The sequence below is a fragment of the Coturnix japonica genome, chromosome Z (assembly GCF_054131305.1).
Source record: "Coturnix japonica strain WE chromosome Z, WE-NBRP24, whole genome shotgun sequence".
In the NCBI taxonomy this organism is placed as follows: Eukaryota; Metazoa; Chordata; class Aves; order Galliformes; family Phasianidae; genus Coturnix; species Coturnix japonica.
In genome coordinates, this window is record NC_140702.1 from 66,152,836 (window position 1) to 66,179,151 (window position 26,316).

At 42.2% G+C, this 26,316-nt stretch overlaps 1 protein-coding gene across 16 annotated transcripts in view; it reads right to left on the reverse strand.

Moving 5' to 3' along the window:
- Window positions 1-375: 375 nt before the first annotated feature.
- UNC13B (unc-13 homolog B) overlaps window positions 376-26,316 on the reverse strand; it is a 210,299-nt gene continuing 184,358 nt past the window's right edge. For 10 of the 16 annotated variants that reach the window (XM_085528479.1, XM_085528476.1, XM_085528478.1 and 7 more), the window contains 9 exons: window positions 24,427-24,579; window positions 22,387-22,510; window positions 16,023-16,079; window positions 11,268-11,348; window positions 10,741-10,888; window positions 8,083-8,139; window positions 5,500-5,592; window positions 4,414-4,573; window positions 376-2,923 (listed from right to left, as the gene is read on the reverse strand). In XM_085528479.1, coding sequence (XP_085384605.1) covers window positions 2,638-2,923; window positions 4,414-4,573; window positions 5,500-5,592; window positions 8,083-8,139; window positions 10,741-10,888; window positions 11,268-11,348; window positions 16,023-16,079; window positions 22,387-22,510; window positions 24,427-24,579 — 1,159 coding nt within the window. In that variant the 3' untranslated portion in view covers window positions 376-2,637. The remainder of the gene's footprint in view (window positions 2,924-4,413; window positions 4,574-5,499; window positions 5,593-8,082; window positions 8,140-10,740; window positions 10,889-11,267; window positions 11,349-16,022; window positions 16,080-22,386; window positions 22,511-24,426; window positions 24,580-26,316) is intronic. The other 6 variants (XM_085528481.1, XM_085528477.1, XM_085528483.1 and 3 more) reach the window with 2 other exon arrangements.

The window sequence follows — 26,316 nt, forward strand, 5'->3', positions numbered from 1 at the left end:
GTTATAAAAACTGATTCTATCATCATAAAGTTCACAACTTTGGTTTGCAGGACAAGCACCAGCCAGGTGGATAAGCAATATACAGAGCCTGGGATTCCCAGCTCTGCTAACAGCCAAACCTCCTCCATGTTCAGGCCTCTACCCCATGGATACAGATTGCAATGTCACTTTAGGTGACATGCCATCAAACTCAACTTCTTTCATAATGAGGCTAGAAACAGAAACACAGCGACAAGTTTGGCCATCAGGTAGCTGAGTTACTTGCAGTCACGTTGCCAAGGAAAAAGTTGCATTATGAAACGTGAACCTCTGAGTTATTTAAGCTTTTCTGCTTGAAACTGGCAGCATCCCCCAAAAAATGAGGAGAGGGAGTAATTTACTTGACAACAAGAAGGTTTATTCTTTCATCTCATCAACATCATCTACATATTATTAATGCTCATCAGACTGAAAGCTGTGGATCCATTTTGGTATACAATTACTTTTCTTCATGTGTTATTGGTAAGGTACCCTGCTGCCTGCCTGAGGCTTCCATTTAGCACCACCAGGAGGCAATACCTGAATACAAAGGAAACTCAGCTCAAAGGTAAGATAGGCAAACAAAAGGAAGTACACTATTCTCTATCTTTTTCTGTCTCAGCGCTCCATCAGAATCCAAGAACCCCAGGCAAAGACATCAGAGACAGAGGTACTCTACCACAGAGTAAGAGGGAATTACCTGACTCATACACTGTGCTGGGCATCTACAGCACTAAGGAAAAGCCTACGAACTACATGAGAGTCATTTGCAAAGTTGCAGTAGCAATTCTAACCTACGTGATTTGGCAAGTCCAATCACAGTTATACTTCAACAGACAACTCCAGATGCTGCTAAAAGAGTTTATTAAAGACTGTACTAACAGTTCTCGTAACAATGGCACGTACAACAGTTCAGAGTTGTGACAAAGAGCATGAGGTTTAGGAGAGCACTACTGTAGAACACCACGGACACCAACGAAGCAGATGTGCAGTCTTAACTCTACAAGCAAGCCCATGGAATACAGCAGTCATATCATACAGCTGTACAAGTGTCAGACAGAATAGAAAAGAAAATACAAAAAAAACCCAAAAAAACAGCAACAACAACAAAAAAATAGCCAGTCCTTGAATTTATTGACAGTGTTACAGTACTTCATGGACAAGGACTGGCTTGTTCCAGCTGCGCCTCCCACAGTACAAGGGCAGCTGAAATAGCAAATATCCCCTTAGTGAAGAAAAAAATCAAAAAAAAACCATACCTCGTTACAATCATTACTCCAGAGCTCCCTGCGCACAAGTTCTGACATCCCCGCAATGGTTTTGCTCAGGACACTGTTTTATTTTGCAAGAAAACAAAACTGGTATGGTTTTTTTTTTTTTTCAAGATAGTGCAAAAATGTTTTCAACGGTATCGTTAAATCACAGATTAATGACGATCAACACGGATCAACCACGGCATGGCCAGCAGCAGCTTCAAGACCAGAACCAAACAGACCCGCTGCCCCTCCACCCACACTTAAAAGAGTGAGTGCACACAGAGGGGAGACGTGTAGTTCTCTTCTAAGCCATTATTTCTGGGTTTATAAAGGAGGAACGGCCTCCAAGGTAACAAAATGCTACAGAAAACTTGGAAGTGTTAAATTATAAAAAAAGAAATAAAACTAAACAAAAAACCAACCAACAAACAAACAAAACCAGAGCAACTCCCTAACAAAAGAAAACTGAAGTGGAAAAAGTAAATAGTAGCCGTATTATCTGTCATGGCTGTAAGGTTGTTCCCTTCCTTGCTGGGTTGGTCATGGTAGTCAAAGTGTGACTGGTGGAGCTCAGCAGTTTACAGCACCCACACGGTGATGCAGGATTCCCAGCAGCACACAGGGATTTTATATTCTCTATAACACAGCATCTAGTTACAATGGCAGGGCAGCTGCAGCCTGCTCCTGGTGTGCTGCCTTTGCAGTTTTGGGCTATAAGATCTCATGCCCTTTGCACTTGTTCCACTGGTCATGTTCTTGCTCATAGCAGCACATCCATAGTCACACATTCATTTGGGGTCCATCTCCAGAGCAATTTGCAACTTCTTTTTTTAAAGCAGACGTTGAGGTGTCTGCGTAACACACTGAGACACCAGTGCACCCTGTGCAGGAACACGCTTTGGCAGCTCCATAGTACATGAATTCAATGAGATAACGTGCTTTGCCAAACCCCCAAATCATTCTTTTCCCAATTTCCATACAGTTGGTTTGTTTCATAGTGTGATTATGTAGAACCTTTTTAACATCTGCCAGTTTCAGAGGATAAAATCACAGTGCTGCATATCAACAAAACCCAGCATACCCAGCCTGCAATATAAAATAATTTATATACACAAAGCAGAATTTGCATCTTAAATAGGAAGAGACTGTCTTGTTCTCTACGGTATCTTACCCAGCTACTAAAAAATAAATAATTCACATCAGATTGACGGATTTGTTTCCTCTACAGCACACGTGCGCGATCGGAGCTGACAAAGATAACATGAAAAAAAAAAAACTTTTGTAATTAATAAAAGAGAACTGTTGAACACTTGCACATATTGGCACAAGGCAGAAGAGAAAAGGAAAGATCACACAGCTCAGCTCAGGTGCCTTCCTCAGTGGAACGGGACTCAGATTTCAACTTCACAAATTCTTTTGCAACCTCATCATTGGTTCTTTGGGAAAGAATCCTCAGGACCGTAAGTCCAGTCTCATCCATGTGGATCCTGCGCCCAAGAGGGCACCAGCAAGCACAGCTTCCTTTGTCTGCTATGTCTCTGAGCTGCATCACTGCTATGCCAAGCACCCGATCCTCCCGAGCAAAGCAGTAGTCCTTCACACAGACTTGGAGCTCATAGGCGTCAGGGCCATCCTCATTCCCCAGTATGCTGAAAAACACACAAGATCAGAACATATCAATTCCTCTTAAAAAACATATTTTAAAGACATGCCAGAGGCTGGGTTAAGCGCCAGATGAGCCATAAAAAAACTCCCTTCTACAGAATCACAGAATCATTGGAGTTGTGAGGGACTCATCTGGCCCAACTCCCCTGCAATGAAAAGGGACATCCACAGCTCCATCAGGTGCTCAGACCCCCTCCAGCCTGACATTGAGTGCCTCCAGGGATGGGGCATCCACCATCTCTCTGGGCGACCTGTTCCACAGCCAGCATCCACTACCATTTATTATAAAAAACATTTTTTCCTGTTTAGGGAGGCAGGAGTACAACATATGGTATATGCATATTTTTGCTGTTTCATAGTTGATAAAGACAATGTGGCTATTTGAAAAGAAATAAAAAAAACAACAAAACAACTCTTTTCAAGTTGCCTTTGCATGCATGCGTGTGTGTTAAACTGCAAGATGCAAAGAATGGAGAACATAAAAGACATGCTAATAGATTTTCAACTCAGACAACTGCAAACATTTTTGCTCCTGCTAAGGGTTGTTTCATTTCAGTAATTAGTATTTTAATTAGATGAAGTCTTTGTTAATGATTCAGAACCTTCCATTAAAGCATCAGCTAATAAAAATACACTGCCAACCTTCCTGATGTTTCTAAAGCTAAAAGAAAAAGAAAAAAGGCACAACAATTTTTTCACTTAGAGCGAGTCTGCATTTCTCCATATTGAATAAAAATCATACAGCCAGTCCATCTCCCCTGGGAAGTTTACAGTCTCTTGAAGGTCACCACTTTTCTCATTCACAGAATCCCAGAATGGTTTAGTATGGAAGGGACCTCTGGAGGTCAGCTGGTCCAGCCCCTGCTCATGCAGAGCCACCCAGACTTATTCATTCTTACTGCACAGCTGGGTGAAGACCAGCCTGTAGCTCCTTTGGCTGAGCCTTCCAGGATGGGAGACAGCCTTGCAATAATGAAAGCCAAGTAAGAAGAATCAATACTCCGTGTTGAGAAAGGCAGTGACTGCTAACAGATCCAAGGACTATAACCTTGGAAACAAGGATACACAAGTTCACAGAGCACGCCCCATATGTCAAGTTGGGATAAAAACACTCATTTGGAACAAAAACCTCAAACACAGTGAACTTTTAGCCTCAACTCCCCACAACAAAACACACAAAGTTCATTAAAATGACAGAGCACAGTAAAATACGTGGACAGGACACACAACGCATTTCCAGAGGTAGCCAAAGGACACTGCTGGTGAAGAATGATTACCAGCATCCCACCCACAGCACAATCTCCCATCATCCAGCTTTTCCTGCCAAGGCAACTGACACTGGGCCAAGCTGCTGGTTCAAGTGCTGCTCTGGGCCCTGAGCAGGCTGTTTGTGGATGCTGGGAAAAAAAAACACAATCTGTCCACTGCATCTAAACATGCCAAGCCAGATCCTCAAGCTATTTTTCACACTTACAAGTGAAAGGTTTCATTGTATTTAGGAGCCCAGTTGTTGCTCTTTGACTTTGTTGTGAACTTCCTCTTCTTGTCACTCTGATGAGGCCCAATCATGGTAATTTCAACGAATGGACGGAACATGCCAGACGTCTGCCACTTCAGGTCATTGGCGGCCACAACTGCAAAAGAGTCACAATCTGCTTTACAACCAATGCTCATTTGTTCCCACTGCTAGCTTTCCACTCAGATCACATTTCAATTCCTTGTCCAGTCTACAACTTTTTTCTTGCCATAAGCACGTTCAAGAAACTAGACAAAAAGCAGGCACACATGCAGCCCTGTCTGGTCAGTGTTTAATTCTATATCAGTTGAGGAATGAGAAAAAACAGGGCATAGTAGGGGGCTGATATTGAAGTCTGCTGAAAATGAGACTGCAGGTAAGACAAACAAAGCATACGAGCTGTGGGTGGTTTCAGAACTCACAATTGTTAGCTCCTTAATTCCCACTCTCTCACAAGAAGCTCAGAAAATATCTGTGAACTGAACCGTGGTATAGATTTACCCAGGAGAAAGGAGGGATGGAGAGCTGTTTATATATATCTTCAGAGGAAATTAAAGTAGTTAAATGTGCTGCACTCAAGCAAAGGAGACGAAGGAAGAGGAAGCCTGAGATGAATCACTGCTTTGGTTATTTTCAGAGCAGCTCTTCTGGGATCAATTTGGCCGTCAGGATGGAGGTGAGCAGGGGCCCTGACCTCTTACTGGTTCTGCAACTTCTCAGTTTACACTGAGCAGTTTCACACCATCACTCTGTCATGCTGCTCTGTTCTCTGCAGCGCGTGCTAAACTGCAGGGCCTGTGAGAGCCACCATCTGATTTGTTTATTTCATGCATCATCGCCAATAAACAACAGGACTCTACACTGCCATGTCACTTGCTAGACTGGACAAGCTCAATTACTGTGTCTCTGCACGTTCATGATGTGAAACAGAAAAACAGTTTTGGATCGACATCACATGAATCCGCACAGAAACACAATGACTCCCAACTGGAAGTTTGCCTTGATACAGACAGAGCCCAAACAGTAAAGCATATCTGCCCCTACCTTTCACTGTGACCTTGTGTTCCCCAGTTCCTGGGTGGGTATACAGGTCGATCTGTATGGACACTTCACCCACAGGGTCATCCACACCAGAGGCTGTCGGAAGAAAATTGGCACGTATGTGCCACGTACACACAGATTATTGTTTACTGGTACCCATCACTGACCCAATGGCCCCAGCAGACAATAGTGTTCTCACACCCTCCACAGCCACGTTTTTCAGTCAGCACTGATAATAAAATGTTAATGCAAACTAACAGGCTTGCATGCCCAACAAGCATAAACAGTAACTTCTTTTGCACTCCACCATAAAAATCACACCCTATAAAGCATTTTAAAACAAATTAAGCTATCTAAAACGTGACAATGAGCCCTCTCAGAGAACAAGAATCTTTTTCAGAGGTTCCTGCCAAGATGCTGTGTACACATGCAGGCATTCCAATGGTGGGCTGCAGCATTTCCATCAGGATTAAGGACAAGGATTAAAAAAACATCAAAAAACAAATAAGCAGAACAGAACATGTAAGGGAAGTTTAGGGCAAAAACAAAACAAGACAAAGATGTTAGCAGTTAGCATTGAGCCATAATGCAGTCTCACCCTCCAAGGTTTCCATGCAGTATAGCAAATAACTGTTGTTACCCTGACTGCCCCCAGTGCTTCCCTTCAGTGGGTAATGAGAACCCTTCAACTGCTGTGCACCAAAGAGGATGAGAAAGAAGCATTCAAATTGCATACTCATTTCCCTTCTTCTGTCAGGCAGGCAGAAAACAAAAGGTATTTTCATGGAGGAGAGCACAACATGTTCCAACTGCAGGGGAACATCACACGAGCCTTGTGATTCTTGTATTACTATGTTTTCAACATTTTCACTTTTAATTATAATAATCAAGGAATATGGGAAAATGACATTTATCTGGTAGGGAAGCCAAGGTGTCATGTAAATTACAGAAAAAGACTGCTTTGCAGAAGGAAAATTAAGTTCTTTGATCAATAGGGAGACTGATCTTCCTGTCTCTTTGATAAGTGTCTGATGAGTTTGACAATTAGCAGTGCAGTTGTAAAAGGGATACCTAGGGAGTAATTGGATACCTAAGAAGAGCACTCTTAGTTTGTTAATTTTGAGACTGAGATGCATTACAAAGTGGGGGGAAAAAAAAAAATAAATTCAGTGTTTCTGATTGAAATTCAAGACAAGGATCTTGAAGGATGTCATTAAACAAACATTTTGATTAGATGGATCTAACATGTCAACTTCTACTAAAACAGTCTGCAGGCAGCAAAAGCACTCCTTTCAAAAACAGGAGGTTGAGAGCTCATCTGTGCAACTCCCTGAAGAGAATTACTTGGCACAGAGCCGCCAGCAGTAAAGTCACGTTCATATACAAATGAAAGTATCTGCATGCACAAACTTAACAACATCAAATTGCTCTCTTAGGGGTAGATGCTCACTCCTGACCTGAGTACAACAGACAGCCTTCAGGCTGTAACAGCTGTACTTCTTCCTGAGCACACTGTTTTATTCCTGCCCAGGAGGGGGATGTGTTTCTGTAAGTGAGCACAAAGCTTTAAAATGGTGGGCCCAATCACTCATCTAACCCACCCGACTGTGCCTATTTCAGCCAGTGTTCTCTATGGGAGCAGACGAGATTACCATAACTATCTAACAACTTTATTGGGCTGAATAATCTGATAAACATCAGCTGCCAAACACATAGGTTCTCATTCTACTGATCTTTAAGAGTCATTAGTGGGTTATGAATGAGATGCTGATGCTTCTGAGGAATCAAAACTGAATCACCCCTTGAGGGAAACAAAATTTAGATTGCTTTGTGCTTTTCTTTTTCTGCCTTCACTCCCTTCTTTTCATAACAAAACCCCCTTCTATTAACTGCTATGTTCACAGAGACCAAATGCTACTTGAGAAATATCCAGAGGCAGACAGTGTAAATATTCTGCTCACATACAACTGTGTATATATACGTGCTTGAATGTTTAATGGCAAGCAGATTTAAGTCTTGACTCTCTGATGTTGTGATACTGGAAGGTGAAACTGCAGAACTGAGCTCATGCAATGTGACTTTGGACAGCAAAAAATAAACTGGGAGATGAAAAACAGAGACGTTTAGGGGTCTCCTGGGGATGCAGCCTTTACCTACCCCCTCCAAGCCACATGGAGCCAAGTTTCAAGACTGGCCATGATTTTGAGTGCATATCAGACATAACTATGTATTACCATCTCTGCAGACCGCAAGCATGCAAGTCCAAGACTTGAAATAGCAACACACAGTCCATGATAGGTAGGGTAGGGAAACAAGTTCACAGCATCTTTCAAAATACGGTCCATTTTAAAGACAACTTTCACATCCCATAAACAAGTCTCAGGCTTTGGGACAGGCTCTCAGGCAAGGTACAAACTTCTACACCGTGCAACCCGTGGTTCTGTGAGATGCAAGCACTCTGTGACAGTTCGTTTCTACAGGGAGCTACTGGGAACGGGTCTTTGGAAAAGGTTCTGAACAAGATGGCTTCAAAAGCAAGGCAGTTGGCTAATGTTGTTATGGTAACAACATTAGTCTGGAACATACCCTTATCAGGAAGAACGTCCTCATTAGCCGTAAACCTAATACCTTTCCCATCATGCACTGAGACATGAATTCAAAAGGCAAGAAGCAAGCAGGATAAAGAGAGAAGAGTGTGAATTACAATCCAATTAGTGGCTCCGCTTAAACAAATGCAAGACAAACATTCTAACTCTTAACAGACAAAACATCCTCTTAGATCTTCTGTACCAACACAGGCTTTGAGGGAGCAAGCCTATCTGCGAGTATGGGATTGTCTGGGTAAAAAAAATAAGTTTGTACCAGCAAAAGGGAACTGCAAACTCTGAACCAGCTCTGCAGAACGTAGCACTGTGCCACAGACCGTGCTGAGTAAGATAAGGAGGGCAACAGATAACTCACAAACTGCTAGGTGTAACTACTGAGCAGTGAAGTAGGAGAAGCAAATGCTCAGCATTTAAGTAGCTTTGCATGCAGCCATTCCCTCCCTTAGGCTTGTGAGATGCTTGGCTTAAGGGAAAACATCAGCCAGAGAGAGATTCATGAGGCAGATATCAGCTGTAAACACCAGTGCTCTTTCTGTCTCTGCAATGCAAATACAGATCTCCAAACTACTCTGCCAACTGTGATCACCCAGAAGCATGAACAAGCAACATCCTGCTGTAACCCCAGTCCCTGCAGGAAGTCATGCCTCTCTCAGCATCATCACTGATGCTACAAATACCAAGTGGTGTAGCTCCAGTCTTCTGTTCTTTAAACCGAGCCTCAGGCTCCAAAGCCTTCTGATATAGAAGATGCTGATTTGGACCAGCTCAGTGGTTCACCACACCCAGTAACTGTCTCCTGAAGTGATTCAGACAAGCCACAAATATCACTGGTCTGCTGTATGAGAGAATGTGTGACCTTGTAACAAATGCACTTTATACACCAAAACCAGAGATAAATTCTTTCTAAACTTTTGCACACTCTTTGGTGGAAACTCTACACTCCGACTGCCCTCAGACTATGCACAGTTCCCTTTGGGTATCTGCTGAACACTTCCCCTTACTGGTGTTTTATAGTCATTTATTCATTGAATTAAATTTCTCCCTCATAGTATCTTTAAAGTTTCCACTTTCCAGCTTCTTCTTTTTCAGACTTTAATTGCTTCTGACTCTATCACGGAGTGCAGAAGAGCAATGCTGTATGCAACCTCAGACCGTGGCTCATCACAACATCGTAACACAATCTAATTAAAACACTGGCTTCAGTTCGTGGTTCAGATTTATAATGGGAAGTGTTTGACAGAAAGGAGCAACGATTGAAATTGTACCGTGCATGTAAGTTCCCAGTTTAAAAAGTGTTTTGTGTAATTCTAGTGGGAGCAGGAAGTTCCCGGAGTCCCGTGGTGACACAGCAGTGTTTGACCTGCCTGGCCACTGGATGTCATCCTTGCTCTGCCAGGATGCACATACAGGACCGTTCTCTCAAGTGTAGGTACTGACTCCTAAGTTAACTTCTGTGGCTTAATGAAGAATTTTCAACCTACACAATTATATATTCATGCTGCTGAAGGAAAGGATGATTTAGAATCATAGAATATAGCGAGTTGGAAGGAATCCTTAAGGATCACTGAGTTCAAGTGCTGGGAGACATTCTGCCTTGACTCCAGGGCTTAGTGCATCGATATGCTGACAGAGTTGGTATGGTCTGTGGGGTCACCAGCTCTTTTAGGCTTGAGAGAGTTAAAGTATGGACTACACCAGGCAAAAAGATGTCAAAATACCTCTTCTTTGGAGCTTTATGATTATTGCTGCTGATTATAGTAGCCCAATGCCACAGCTTCTATCTAAGCAGTCTGAAAACTTAAAACATTTGTTTCAGTTTTGATCTAACCTGTAATAGCATCTGTCCTCTATTCCTGAGGATAAGACCCATAGTCAACCAGAGGAGGTTGATAACTATGGATCAAATTATTCTATTCAACAATCTAGAGATGCTTCTCTGAAAGCAATGAAAGATGGAAGCAATTAGTTACATACCACTTCTGAATCAGTGAAGTAGCAGCACTTCTCTACTCTCACTGAGAGCAACCAGAGAACTCCAGTGACCCATTCCAGCAGCCTACAAACATGTTGTGTGACTTGTCATCGTCTAGCTAACACATACCCTGTAGCAGCTGCAGACAAGACAGCACTGTCATTACTCCACAAGAGACTCTTCTCTTTGCACAGCAGCATGATGCTCTGTGATTCATCATGTTCTGTCAATCAGCATTAGTCAGGATGACATGGGCTGCTGGCATCTGGCCTGTGACACAGTCACCCAGTAGCTTCTGTGGTGATGTCTTGCTGAAATGGTCTCTCACACCACTGTAAGTCTCAGTACAGTATCTTCGCATTTCACTTCCCCAAATTATCCACCCACATTAGTTCAAGAAACGTGACTGCTATATGAGAACTGAAGAAAATAGATCACAAACCCCCTCAGGATTTATGTTTCACATATCCCCTGTTCTCTCAAAATGTAAATGTTGTGCAGGAAATAACTCATTTTCCCTCCTTCCAAGTTTCAAAAGCTCTGAACTGTCACATTCCCAGAAATGTTACTGCCAAAAGCACTCCACAAACTGGCAATGCAAGACTGAGCAATTACAAACAGGGCAGATCGCTCCATTCAACTCTGCCAACAGCAGAAATGTCTCACCCTGAGCTGTCTGTGTCTGGACAAAAGTTTTGATGAGAGTGTCTGTGGTCTGTGTGTAGAGAGAAAGAGCGTATCGAAGTGACTGCAGGTCGGGACTCTTCTCCAAGAAAGTCTTCTTCAGTCCATTCCCACCAGCATGGAAATATTGCTAGAAGAAAAAAATAATAAGGGAAGGATACTGAGAAAGAATTGTAAAAGGCAACAAGAATTTATGTGCTATGGATTGGAAAGAGCTGAAAAATTCACAAAATGCTCCTGTACTGGGGCCCAGCTTTTGCTAGACCAGCTGAAACCAACTGCTCATGGCTTTCCTATTCCAAAATACTTAAATTTAAATACACCTCTCTCCCAGCATGTATCCATCATATGACTCTACTTGGGCTTACCCAAATGTGGCAGCAGCACTCATGGCTTAATGGTTCTAACAGCCACAACAGACTCCTGCAATCTCCTAAATAGAACAGGCATTCCCTTCCCAATTGGGACTGCAGATGAAGCAAGGGAATGACAGAAATGGAATCACTTACTTTGATGGTGTCCAGTGCCAGATCCAAAACAGCACACTGCTTGGGAGTGAGGCTCCTGGTTTCTTCTCTCACCATATGATCCTGCAAACAACCATTGTATTTGATATTAGTATGTTATCAGATGCTACAAGAAAAGAGATCCCAATCTCATCTCTGTCTCAGGATTCATGCTGTGGCCACAGTATTAGCTCAGCTGTTTAAGGAATACTTAATGGAGTGTCTCAGAATCCTTTATTACAGCTTTACTTGAAAATCAAGCACAATTCCTCTTTCTTTTTTAGGCAGAGATAGAGAACATAAGGAAAGGACCTGGATAAAGATTAGTAACAATTTAACAATCAGTTTGTCTCTACGGAAGAAAATAAAAAGGAGTCTGCTTGTTACCAGTCATGTTAGAGCATCCACAACATAGCCCTTAAAACACCACCCAAAGCAAGTAATTCTCAGAACCGGAGTCAGGGAAAAGTTGTTAGATGTCGATCGGTGTGCATACCTTTCTTGTATAGGGATAAGAACAAACAAGCACTGTGTTAGTTAGAGTAGTTAGAACTACTATCAGATAAAGTTTTCCTCATTATCAAGATTCCCCATCACTAATAGCAAAGAAACAAATCCCTTTGGAAAGGGATGTCCTTTCCTTCCTTTGCAGTGGGAGCATATTCCTCTTAGGCTCTTACCTGACTGTCCTATTTTGGCATTTCACTAAGCTCATTTTCTCTGCTGTTCAGTCGAAGTGTCAGGGAAACCCTGCACATTTTAGGAAGCAAAAACTCTGCACAAACTCAAACTCGAACTGTCTGACCTTCTACAGGATCAGATCAGCTGGCTGCAGCCTGGGTGAAAAAATATGCAGGCAAATCACATAACGGCTGCTCATCCCTGTGTTAAATGCAGCACAGCTCTGAAAAGTGACATTTTCCAGGAGGCACATCCTCTGAACAGTCTGTGAGCCCAGCATGCCCAGTGTGCAGCAACATGCATGTGTTTCACACTGATGAGCTTGCTGGCCATCTTGCAGCCTAGCAGTTCCTCATGTCACTTGGTGGTGTTCCCACTTCATCATGAACCATCTCCTGCAGCCTGATGGAGTTTGGGCACAGCATAATGCTGCTCTCAGGCAGCAGTACTTAAGACAAGCTGGCACTGTGCTTTATTGATAGTAGAGATACCTCAACAGGCCTCCTTCCTTTCTCAGGCTGCTCCTGATCTGGAGAGCTACTGCAGCAGCACCATGTTCCACAAGCTGCAATGCATCTTCTGTTACAACAAACTCTCTCACAACCCTCTTCCCAAGTAACTCAGTTGAAGATGATGTGGCTTCACACTTCAGTACACAGAGGGTAAAACGTTTATCTGCCTGACTGTCGGATTAAGTGCACAAACAGGCAGAGCCCAAGGCCACTTCTCCTGAGACCTATTTTGTTGAGGTAGCTGTGTCCCAAGGGCAGAGTGATTTTCAGTTCTGTTGAATTGACCTCCTGGGTTTGCCCACCAGATAACCCACGTCTGCAACACAAACCAGGTGGCTGGCATTTTTCTCTTCAACATCTAACATCACCACCTGGACTGTGCCTGTGCTGCTACTGCACAGCAACACATCAGTGCTTTCTAAGAGTTTCCCAGTGTCATTTACTTCAACACATTATGTAAAAACACCCAAGTGATGGGCCTGGTAATGCTCACACCTACACACGGAGGAGCTCACATCTGTCACTCCCCCATGTGCCTGCCCTCTGCTCGTGCTACACTACTCCTGTCAAGCACTCTGCATAGCTACCCTGTGCTTTCCAGTTTGTGAGGAGCGTGCCACAGATATTAACATCAAATCACTGTGTAACTACAAGTGGAAGTTGTCAAAACCTGGTCTTCCATATTCACTGGTGTGCTGTGCACAGCTATTCCTGCAAAACCCCCGCAGTCAGAGCTTGGCTTTGTGAAGTGGAAGAGGCTGCCCTGCTCCCCACTCCAGCTTCTGGCTCTGTGGGGCAGGCGGCAGGAGCAGCCTGCTTGCACCAAAGCAAACTGAGCAGAAAGAGCTGGATGAGAAATGGGAGGCAGGTATCTGGCTCCAAGGTACCAGTTTTACGGTTGGTTTTCCAAGCGTTTGAAAATACACTGAGAAATTGATTTGTCATCCGGACGGGAGTCTGTGTTTGTCAGGTCTGCCAGTCTCAGCTTTCAGCTGACTAAACTGATTCACTGGGGATCTTTTCCTACTGTTCTATTTAAGACAACTAAAGGCTTAAAATCCGTGTAATAATTTTCTCAGGCTTTTAGTGAAATGGTAAAATACACAGGAGAAGGACTTTGAGTAGCTATTTATTTATGCCTTCTCTGCTAGCTGGTACATGCCTGTAAAAACAGAATGACAAAAAATCCATGATGGTTATTCAGACCCAAACAATTTACATTTTCTTAACTCCTTCCCTCCTCGGCAAATTTTTGGACACAATGTCAACACCATCTGTCTGAACAAAAGGTCCTCAGAATTCAAGTGGTATGATGCTTTCATGTCTGCATACAGCCCTGATGCCACAAATAAAATCCCATGCACCTGTGCTCCAGTCCTATATGTGGATATGTAAATAAAGGCTCAAAATTCCACCAAGGCTTGCCTGAATTCCACGAGTATGTGCACTTCTAAAAATGGAGTTCAGAGTTAGCAACGTTAAGCTTTATAACTCTAACCAAAGACAGGCTGCTGCTGAAGGCTGGCTTTGTACTGACCAGTGCAAATGGAAACAGAAAAAGCTTCCAGCTCATTCCTGGCAAAAGGCACTCAGTCTGTCTTAAGGTATCTTCAGGTGATGGGGAGGAAGTAGAAGAACACATTGAATGTGTCTGTGTCCGAGAACATAGAGAAGGCACAGGAACTCACAGCTGTCTGCAAAAACTTGTCCTGGTGACCTGGAGGGAGTAACAGGGAGAATCCAGAGCCTGTTCTTTGAAACAAGAAGTGCTTTAAGAGAGCAGGCAGGGCTTCTCCTCTGCATGTTGGGTACTCACTGCTGTTTTTGAAAGGAGAAAGGGAAACTTGAAGGAAGATGGGGTTGCATTTGGAGGCTGCGTTCCAGCTCTCACTCTCCCAGCCTGGGTACAAAGCTCCTTTCTGCCCATTTCTCCCACGGAAGCTTTTGCTTTCTCTGAAGCAGAAGCAGTGGAGGTGGTGCAATCCTCGAGAGTCACCATGTCACCAGGGAGAACAAGCTAGAGGTCCCCAGCACAAGTGGCAGATGACAGCTATTCCCCTTAGGAGCCACATTTGAAGAGTTTGTTAACTGTTTTATTATGGTCTCAAAATCTAGATGGAAAAAAAGAACCACGTGCATAGAATCATAGGATGGCTTGGGTCAGAAGAAACCTTAAAGCCCACACAGTTCCATCCTCCTGCTGTGGGCTGGTTGCCCCCACCAGCTCCAGCTGCCCAGGGCCTCATCCAACCCAGCCTTGAGCACCTCCAGGGATGGGGCACCACAGCTCTGACAGCAGTGCCCTCTGCCTCACTGCCCTCCAAGTGAAGAATTCTCTCCAAACTTCTAACCAAACTAACTTCTTCACTTTGAAGGTGACAGAGCACTGGAATGGACTGTCCAGGGAGGTTGTGGAGTCTCCTTTCTTGGAGATATTCAAAACCTTCTGGGATGCTTACCTGTGCAACTTGTGTTAGGGAACCTGCTTTAGAAGGGGACTATATGATTTCCAGAGGTCCCTTCCAAACCCTACAAGTCTGTGATTCTGTGTAGTGAGATGTGCATGCCCAAATACTTTCTAGGACTTCTAATAAGCACTACCTTAAATTAACAGCATACCGTTGTGAATCACAAACACATACATTGTGACTGCTGGGCAAGGGAAATAGATAGCTAAATAAAAACAACTGTAATAAATGCATGGGACAAAATATAATGGGAAGAGATGGATGTATTTTGGAACTGCACTGGTCACTTAGAAGAACACTCTCAGTCCTGGCAAGTTCTCCCTGATCACCCAAGACAGAGTCATCTTCCTATCTGCACAATTTGTGAACAGTGACTTTTGAGATTTAGCCCTTTTCTTGCACCATACCTGCTTCACTTCATAGCACAAGTCAAACCACAGCAAAGTACAATTTGATTCTTGTAAGGCATCACTAATTTCATACCATTCCTGTCGTGACCAGTGAATTAGTGCTTGATTGGCTTACAATGAGGTGGCGTGCACTTAGTAACGCTCATGCCATACACTGTCATGTCAAGCAGTGTCAAAACACATCAACATAGCCTTTATGTTAAAATGCCAGCTTGCCTGTAAAAAGAGCCCACGCAGACAGAATTTACAGACACAGGCTCTGTTCCATAAGGAACAGTTATTTTTGTATATGATCCATCAATAGCTATCACAAGCATCTTTCCTACTGATAGCTCATTATCAGGATCATACGAGGGACTCCCTTTTACACAAGAGACACAGAGGAACTGGCCAGATATCAAAATCTCTATTTTTTATTTTTTTTTCCATTTTGAATAGATAAACCAAATTGCCCCCTGCCTGGAAGAGATAAACTACTTTACAATTAAATGCAGAATAAAAATTAGCAGTTAATATAAACATGATACTAATGTTAGCAGGATGTATTTAAATGAACATTTAATGCATTTAAAAGCATTTCTCTATAAGAGCATTCAGCCACAAACCAGTAGAAACACAAGCCATGCTATTCACTACTACACTACCATGCTCAAACACAAGAACGTTAACACAAACCACACACAATACCTTCAACTTTGACAAGTGTCCCAGCTCTTTAGCAGCACTGAAAATCAACTGTGTGCCCTATGATTGCAAGAAGTTAGGAAAAAAAAAGGAGGAAAAAAAGCATTATACACAAGATTCGCATACTTTTCCTTTGAGCAAGTCAAACAAGTTCACAGAAAAAACTTTACATAACAACCCCCAAGGCCTATCTGAACAGTCCTACTGCTTGTTATTATACTATCTACTATAAAACCTGGAATTTCTGGAGATGCCAAATCCAGAGCTACTTCAGAGCACAACATTCTGCTGACTGGTTTAGTCTTGCTTGCAGCAGCTACACATTTAAATAGGATGCACCCTCAAATGACTTGCACACGTTGCAGGGGAAGGCAGTGTACTGGTTTCACCTGCAGGCACTCCTCTATAGTTCAACTCATCTAAACACACGTGGATAAGCACTGGATAAGACCAGCTTAAGCAGTGAGTACACAATTGATGGCAATCCCTCTAGGGAAGTGCAGCCCAACCAATGATGAAGGGGTAAAGAATGTATCAGGTCAGAAGTAAAACTGGATCTGGACAGTTTCCAGATAAGAGACTGCCAAAGAAAAGTCCAGTATATGTTACAGCATCTCCTTCACGTGTCAAAAGCTAGCAATGGCCCTTCTTCCCTACTGAGGCTTACTGATACTATATGACCAACAAAGGAACAAAAAATGATGATAAATCTGAAAGACAGGAAATTTTGCTTCAAGTCACTTACACACTGATAAAATTAAGTTTATAAATATTTTTTCCTGCAATAGTTACAATAGAAATATTTTTCTTTTCCCCCATCACAACGTTTCTCTGCTGTATAATACTTCCTTCGCCTGGGGACTTAAGCCCAGTATGAAATGAGAAAGACAAAAGCAACCAATTCTCTAGCCTCCTTTCCAGACATGTTTTATGAGATTCATTGAGATTTATTTTCTTCCACTTTGATCTCTTCCATTGACCTGCCTTTTTCTAATAAAGTCATGGCTGCCCATTATTCTCCATTCAGAATAAAACCCCAGCCTATAGTAACTTGGGCCATGAATTGTGTATCCATCATATTGTGAAACTCTGTTCTCCTCTTCAGCCCTCTGCGGCTATTAAGATTTGGGCTTTAGGGTCAAACCATAAAGCTACAGGCACTTCTTTAATGTCACTTCCATCATCTGTCTCAAAAAAGCCTTAGGTATGTCAGAGAAGATGCTCTCTCAGTGACAGTCTTTGGCTCTCCTCAGCTTGTTATCAGTTATTAGAGGCTACTATTAAAAGTACATATAAATGCCATCACAGGTTTCACCTGGGGGCTGTCCCAGGTGAATGCCAGAAATAAGATTTCAGGGACAATCAGACACACTGGTGGGTAGCACTTTCCACACATTTGGGTATTTCTGCTTGGAAAAGCACTCAGGAGAATATACAGCTCATTGTCTCTGGGGTCTGCCTGCTCCCTATGCACCACATTTACCCAAAGGTCTCTGATAAATGAATTCTCCATTCCACACTATTTCTCTTTCCTCTACTATCCTTTCTTATCTCAACAATCTTTCACACAATATTAACAAACAATCTTAAGCACAACTGACATGAACACTGCCCATCCCAGCATCCCTGAAATGGATACTCAGACCAGAATTATTCATGGCCTTTTGCCCCTGCTTATGCCAACCAGTTTGTCTTCTTAGTTGATGCCTTCTTCAGTATTTATTCATTTAGTGCCTTCAAACTCAGTGCTCTATGGAACAGGAATTAGGTTCTATTGCAACAACCACTGTTAAAAGCATTTTTACTTTTTTTTCCTCTGGATTGAAGTTAAGATCAGCCTCACTGATGCATTCCCCCGAGCAAAAAAAGCTTCTTCATATCTGCCAGTGGAATTAGCAGGTATCTTTGTACAGAAGAAAAGCATGAGAGGCTTACAGAAGTAATAAAGGGAAGCTGAGCCCTGCTCTAGGGACACTGGATGCCCTCTTCTCTTTACAACAACAGTTCGGAATTGAATTTCTAAATGAGATACTTTTTTCATTAGTTTTGCCACCTTCTGAAATTGCTCAAACTCTACGATTCCATGACCTGAATTCAGACACCTTGAATTGCTCTAACCACAACCCTTACCTGGCCCTCAGTGATCATCAGCCTTTTATTTCTGAATAGAAATCAATACAAAGTGAACATTATTGACTTCATAGCTAAACAGAAGCTCTTAATAACTGATTAAACTCATAACTCTTAAGGAAAAAAAAGTGTTGGCATGGATGGCTAATGCATCAACAAATGAAAGCTTCTGAAATGAGACTGGGAGCTTAACTTGATGCCAGTACCTCACAGGAATTCTAAAAACAACTCTCAATTTTTTTTCTGTATTTCCAACAAGCAAGATGGGCCATAACTGCATTCAGAGAGACACAAAGAGAGATTTCACTCTGGGATACATCAAATTATCCAAGGGACACAGCTTCAGACAGTGTTTTGGTACCCAACACAGAATGCTGTCAGATACATCAGCTGCTCTGTGTGACTGGCTTGTGCTCTTAAAACTTAAGGTACTGGGGCTGGGGACCAACCAGAAAAGCAATTAACAACTCTTTGTTGTTTTTTTTTAACAACCCAGACTTTAAAAAAATGAAGTAGCTCTAAGATACACTGATGTTAACATTCTTGATCCATTATTTCCAGTTTTCATTAGATTTTTAATCTTTATATATATATATATATACACACTTCAACAACATTATCAAGCCTAGGCACGTAGCCTGCCTGCTGCAGGCTTCAAAAGAGGGCAGGTCAGTAACACTGAGCAATATCCAGTGATGCGATACGCTTCAAGGAACAAAGCTGCTCAGATAACTGCTCCACAGCTCTTCTTGGGCATTTTGCTAATCCTCATCAATCAGTGCCAATCTCTGTCAATGTGCCTGCAAGGAGAAGTTATTTTACTGCTGTGCAGTTTGTCATCAATGCCAGTAAAGCCTAATGAAAAACCGGACAGCTCCTTTCTCTGCCAAGTGGTATTCTTGTAAACAAGATGCTCAGAAAGTTATTAGTTATTCATAGAAAACATATTGCAAAGCTTTACAGGCAGCATTTATCCCAGGTGCAGCTCTAGGGAAATAAGGCGACTACGCTTAGATATTGTGTAGTTTTGAGAGAAATTGCTCAGAACACCATTGATTCAAATGTCAAGGACAGAAGATGAGGGATAATTAAGACTCCTATGATTTGCTTCTGCTTAGCTTTGTGACAAACACAGCTGGAAAGAGGACAAACCTAAGACAGCATCAGTTTTCCAGGTTCCTTCCACATCATTAATTTTACCTTCCTAAACTTTTTTGGAAATCTGAAACAGGTCCACAGTCTGAAACATGTTAAATTCCCTGTTAAAGATCTGTTTTTGTTTTTTTTCCCCCTCCAGTAATTTGGAAAGGGATCATCAGCTAATTCAAGCCTAATTGCTAGAAGCCAAAGGAATGTACTGATTTACATTCCCAGAGACTCCAACTATCACAGTTTAGCTCTGCTACTGCACAGTTGACAAAGTTACGCAACAAAAGCTTTCAGTCCTTTGAATTTCAGTCCTTTTTTGGAAAATGCACCATTACTTATTTTCTGAGACACTCTAGTGCAAGGAAGTTTTATTTGACATTATACATTCCTTTCTTAAATCTTTTATCTTGTATATTCAGCAACAGTGAGATCTGTCCCTTTATTAGCAGCATCTGAGTTCATTTGAGAAGTTTCACCATCAGGCAACTTTTGCTACTACCTATGAAAAATTAAACTTTTTTTTTTTTTTTTTAGGTGCCATAGCATACTAAACACTGAGGGAACAGGTTTAAAAGTGGAAATGAAGAAGGGGAAATAACTTCCTCTGGGTACAAAGAGCCAAATACACACACAGTTCACTGACCATCATTTTACTGAAGGCAAAGAAAGCCTTTTTCCCCACCAAGACAGCCTTGGACTCTTTTGAACCTAGCAAGCACAAGGGGGAGGACTGATTCAGACTAATACAAGCTTAGAAAGCTCTCAGAAAGCTCTTAAAGCTACACTCTCCTCCAGGAATTGCTTTGTACTATTCACAGGGAAACCTACAGAACAGTTTGGAAGGCATATGTAAAATCTGTCTGCAGCTTAAGGAAAATTTGTTTTTATCCTAGACCATGTATTCATTTAGTGAAGGAGAGTCTGATAAGTAGAGAAAAGCACAGCAGGAGCAAGCAATGGAGTCTCACACGAATGGCCACAATGTACCATGTGAAGTAAATAAAGGACAGGCTTTGGAGGAATCATCTGTGTGTAAATTAAGCAACTCTTCATTGACCTGACCAGTCACTGATGAAATGCTATAGCTTTGTTCTAAGGAGGGAGAGAGGAAGAAATATAACTCTAACCTGTTAATATCCCCAAGTGCTGTGTGCTGAACCTCAAAATAAGGATTCCCAGATAGCTATGTTTGCATATCCATTCATCTAAGACAGAGAGTGTTTAATTAAATGTTGATCTTTACTTAAAACAAGTGAGGCATGAAGTGCTCCATTAATTACTGGAGATCATGTTGCTACTAATCTCACAGCACACCACCAGTCAATACCCAGAGAGGCAGAAGCCAGTCATCTGGAAGTTATTAAGGCACCTGCCATCTCAGGTCATCAGCGCCAGGCTACTAAGTGCTCTATCTGCACTGCATCACTCACGCGCAGTAGCTGAATGCTGTCTCATCTGAGCCCCATCCTACAGAAAATCTTTCAAAAGCAGCTCAGAGTAGAAGGGAAAAGATCAGTTTATCTTCCTTGTGCTAAACTAATTTGCATGGAACAGACAAGACTGGAGAATAACAGGCACTAAAGCACCCTGCAGTGACCAAGTCATGCAAAGTTAGACATAATGCAGCACGTAGAGGACCTTCTCCCCGAGGATGCCTTTCATGGCGACTGTCAGAAACACTTCACAGCAAGTTTGCAGAAAAGAGAGTAATTAAATATTCCACAAAAGGGACTCATTTGCATCCATGAATATCCTCTCTACTTCTGAAGGTCTGCAGAAGTGTTCTTGGAGGAGCCCCAAACCAGTGGTCCATTAAACACACAGAGGTATCATCGGGGCTTTCTCCTGCTGGGGGGTGGGAGGAGAATGAGTTACATTGCTGATACCCCATCCCTTTACAGACTGCTTCCTAAAGCAGTTCAACAAAAAGAAACAAATTTCATCCTCCTAATCTTTTTTTTTTCTTCTTTTCTGGACTGAAAAGTAAAACAGATGGTAACTCCTAACCTGAGCTCGGAGCAAATAGTCTTTAGCAAATTCATGCCACTGATTTTGTGTTTAGCAAGGATGACAGCACCGTGTCTCAGTGGTTCTGTTTTAAGTCGTCATCATCAAGGCCAGATGCAAAGGTGCTCTCAGAGCAAAACATCCTTACTGCAAGTTGCAGGTTTGCATCACTCTTCCATATACTGTGACCCAAGAAATCCACTCAAATTATTTAGGCAACTACTGAATAGTGAAAAACACTATTGTTCCACTCACTTCTGGGATGAAATAAATTAGCATTAATTAGCCACAGACCACAAGTTCTCTCCAAAACAGATGAAAAGAAGTCCTGGATCATCTCCAGATAATGAGGTTATGGTTCAAACTCTACATTGCCCACAACAGAGTGTCATCTCCAGAGCAGCTGGGTGTGCATGACTGACACTTTTTCAATGGCTGCCATTTGTCAGAATTGTGGAAGAGGTTAATCTTTCATTGCTAAAAACGCTCCTACATTAATGACATGCATTCATTCAGCATGTCCACACAGCTGAACAATTATTTAAAGACCGCTTTGAAGGCAAACTGGACATGCTTCAAGCTCCCCATCTTCAGAGACAGAGAAACCATGCCAGCCCATACTGATGTTAAAACACCATGGAAGATGTAATTAAAAAACAATGCCAAATTAACCACATCTATGCAGAGGAACACCTGACCAATGCATGACAATAATTAGACAAAAGTGTTTACAGGCATTGATCTAATGCCATGAAGCCAACACTAACTGCCAAATAAGCCCTCTTATATAGCCTTCTCTAAGGGACTCCAAATCTCTAGTCAGTGTGAGTTGATATAATTGGCGACTGCTGTTAGATGATGGATTTCAAATTGTTTTTTTTTTTCTATAGTGTGCTCTGTATCTTGCAAACCCACTATAAATAGAGACGCTTTCTTACTTTAATAGATGTGTTTTTCCATCCTAGAGCAGGCTCCGTGCAGACAAATTTACCTGGACAGATGACTCATTAAGCAAGGAGCTGAGTTACATGGGGAATGGCAACACTTTCTGCTGTGAGTCAGGAAGGAGAAAATGCTTTACCGTATGGTCTGTAAGAGGAGGCAGCACAATCAGCTTCTCCATGGTATTCATTACCACCCTCCAGAGCTCCTTCAGCACCCGTTTTAGCACTGTCTTTTCACACACAGTTGCAAACAGTGTCAGGCTGCAGGGAGAAAGCAAGAAATGAGTAAATTCAAAATGCAATTTGCAAGGAAAACGGAGATGTGTATGGGAGAACCAATGTCCCACCCAAAGCAGTTTTTCATAACAACTGCTCGAGGGTAAATAAAAAAAATCTTCCTTTTTCATAAAGTACAGCATGCCTTCATTCTCAGAGCTCCAGTGCTAAAGTCATTGGAATTACTGACATCTCTGATCCTAGTAATTTCTGCTTATTGACCTGGGGATTATGCAGGATATCACTAAATTGTTATTTGGAATATTCCCACCCATAACAGGCACAACTGAGCTGATTCCTCTCAAGGAACTTCCTGCTGCATGAGTGAAAAGGAAAAAAAGGAATACAAGTACAGAATAATGGGTTTATATCTTCGTGGGTTTATTATTATGATTCTTATTTAATAACTAAATGAATACTTCCCATACTATTATGCATACTGTTACTGCAGAAGTTTCTGCCTTTGATAGCAGTTGAAGTCCTTAAATGAAAAGCACCTCAGAGCAATGACAGGACTTATCTGTATGTTGCAATTGGATTCATCAGCAACATCTGCCATGTGTTTATTATCTGCCATATAAAGCAGAATGCTTTATCTCCCTGTGGACTCCTCCTTTACTATTGTTCAGTAAGGCCAAGAAACACAACATTTTCTTTGATGCTCAACAGTCACTTCCATTGGCGTTTTGTAACTATACTGGGAGAGCTATAAAGGAGGAACTCTGCAGCCACTAGCAGAACACAGATGGTAGCCAGCTCTTCTCCAGCTTGTAACATAGATTTCCTATTTTACCCACAGCCAGTTAGTAAATGAGTGAAACCGAACAGGAACTAGATTGATGTGGGTAGGATGCTGGAGGCAACAAAAATGATTCTTCTTCTACAGCATAGGAAAGAAAATACACCAGGCTTAGATGATGATTTGTGCCATGGTTGTATGAAAAGTCTGTAGCACCCTGAGCTTCCAGTGATCCAAAGGAAGGTGTTTTCTGAGGATTAGTGAAGGCATGCATGGAAAATGCTAAAACAAGAGGGCTCCTAGAAAAATGTTTGCTGCAAAGGGTCACTTACGGCATGGCAACAAAAAAGATGAGATGATGAATAAGAAAACCAACAACATAAACTTACTGCATTAAACTTCTAAGTTTTCATTTCTCTCACAGCATTTGATAAGAAAATATCAGGCCACACTTTTCAAAATAAAGAGCTGCTGTGCAACCACAAGAAGTTTAACTTCACGCTAAGAGAAAAAATATTCTTTAGTAGACTGAGACTTAGCTGTTAAGAATTATGTGCAGATAGCAACAGAAAGTCCCTGAACAGCTGAATAATGCTGCATCATGTTAATGGCAACAGCTAATTAAAGCAATGGATCTACAGTTCATCTGAGTCAAGCTGGATCTGCAGAAAGCAGATGTACATGTATATTACCTAGTTCAGACGCATATTTTATAATCAGAACAGCACTGGGTATTGCTTCAACACAACCAATTCACATGACCAGGATAAAATGCTATGTATATATCTGGTAAGCATTGCAGCATGTTTCCTAATTTGTTTTAGCACAGTTTTTGTAGGAAAAAAACATAGCTGATATGTTTGGAGTTTACAGTGTGCATCAGTCTTTTCCACTACCTGATCAGCAGTGTGATTTGCTGATTGTTGTAACTGCCAGAGGGAGAAAGGGAAATGAGGGTGAGATCTGGCACTGAATGTAGACTGAAGAGATGATCTGTGGCATGAGAAAAAGGCAGATATGGGAAGAAAAAACATTAATCTTTCCTGAGAATTTGCAGCCTGGACATGTCAAGAGCAGCTCAAGAACATGGAGATATTCCTCCTTTCCTCACTCTGTTCTCAGTCAGATGTAATGTATGTGTAACATGCATCTGAGCACTCACTTTCCATCCAGGAAATCCATTAATGGCCTCAGGACGTTATCTGCATCTTGTGCAACTGTGTTTCTGGCATTAGCAGCAACATTTCCTGTCCCTTTCACTTGACAGAGGATATCAGACATCTGCTTGACACATTCATCAATACGAGTCTGAAAGCTGGGCAGGTAAGAGAAGCAAAAACATGATTATCAGTAGCACAGATCTCAGCACTGGTACATAAAGGAAAACATTGCAAATCCATAAACTAGGCACTCAGTTACACAAACTTCCTCCCTGAGATCTGCTCTTTACTTACTGTATCTGTTGCCAAGGGGTATGCTATCCAGCTCCTCATGACCCATTTTAAGTTAAGTCCTGAAGATCACAGAGACAGTCTGAAAGCAGGTACTGATGGAAACCAAGCCACTGCCATACAGGCTGTGTTATACCAAAATGTCAAACTGGGATGTGGGGCTCAGCTGCACAGTGAGCACGCTGTGCTCATCAACATGCAAGAGGCATGCATAAAGCACAGCTACCTTTCCATCTTTTACTGCAAAGAAGAGGTTCAAAATGAAGTAATACAGTGGTTAAATATGATGAATAGCACAGCAGAACCGTCAACATATCCATTCAGAGAATAAAAGGAAACACTTTGACATTTAAAAGAACAATTTCTAACCACAGACATTACCAATGACATTTAGCTATCTACTAAAGGCATTGAAGTTTGCATCAAGAAGGAGAAGCCATTGCTAGTACCTCAGGCAAAGATTTAAGACAGAGACACCAGCTCTCTCTAAGTGGCAGGAACTCCTGTGTTAGTCATTAGGGCATCCATGTATTGGGTTCCAGCATACAACTCCCTCTTCCCAGCCCATCACCTCTTCCCTTTCCTGCAGTGCCACCCTGCAGACTCTTGGCATTTCTGCTTCACTTCCAACCTCTGCCTCTCTGGAGCAATTCCAGACCAACAGCACATTCTCTGCATGCAGTCTCCCCCTCCACCTTCTCTTCTCTAACAGAGGGGAGCTTGAAGCAACCAGCTGTGGCTACAAAAACAGCTTAACCAGAAGCGTAAGCCACACCAAATAAAACAGTACCAACAATCCCCTGTTCTGCTGGCAGTCCTTATTCTGTTGCAGGCCAGTCTCATCCCACAGTTCTTCCAAACAGCACACTGGCTGTGAGACCCTTGCTTGAAGACACTGTAAGCTCCCCGCCAGGGAATTAAAATATAAATGTTTTTTAAAAGTAAAAGTTAATGCAAGGCAAAATTGTCACCAATTATGAAAAATGGTGAAACAGTTACTGTGGCAACAGGTTCACTTTAGACTCTTGCAGACATGCAGGTTGACAGGAGCCCTTGGCAGCAGTGAGTTAAAGCGACCTCACCTCCTTGGTCAGACAGGGCCTTCTGCTCCTCCCCTGCTGCAGGAATTCCTGTCCTCACTCCTGCTGCCTCCAAGAACAAAACAGCAGCTAGCCTTGCATGTAGCACAAACCCTTTCAAGTTTCCTTTTTTCTTTTGAAATCCTTTAAAGCACAAAATACTTCTGTTTGCAGACACAATTCTCTCTCAGCACAAAGGTGGCAAGGTGCTCTGGATACATGTTGCTTTCCCAGCAGGTGCAATTAACGCAAGCAGATGAAACATGGTAAGATCTGCAGTGTCAGGTGTGCACAGTGTAGCAGGAGCAGTTGTTTACAGACTAGGTATAGAATACTGTGGATATGTGTCTTACCTCCCACATTTACATCCTTCAGAAGCTCCTGCTTATACAGTGCACTGCTTTTCATTTCCTATTACTGCTAAGGAATAGCATCTGAGCTGTCTGACTGGTTAAATCTCTTGCTGGCACATCTCTCAGACTCTTCCTGGTATGTGTGCTGATGCTGAATAATCTCTTTAAA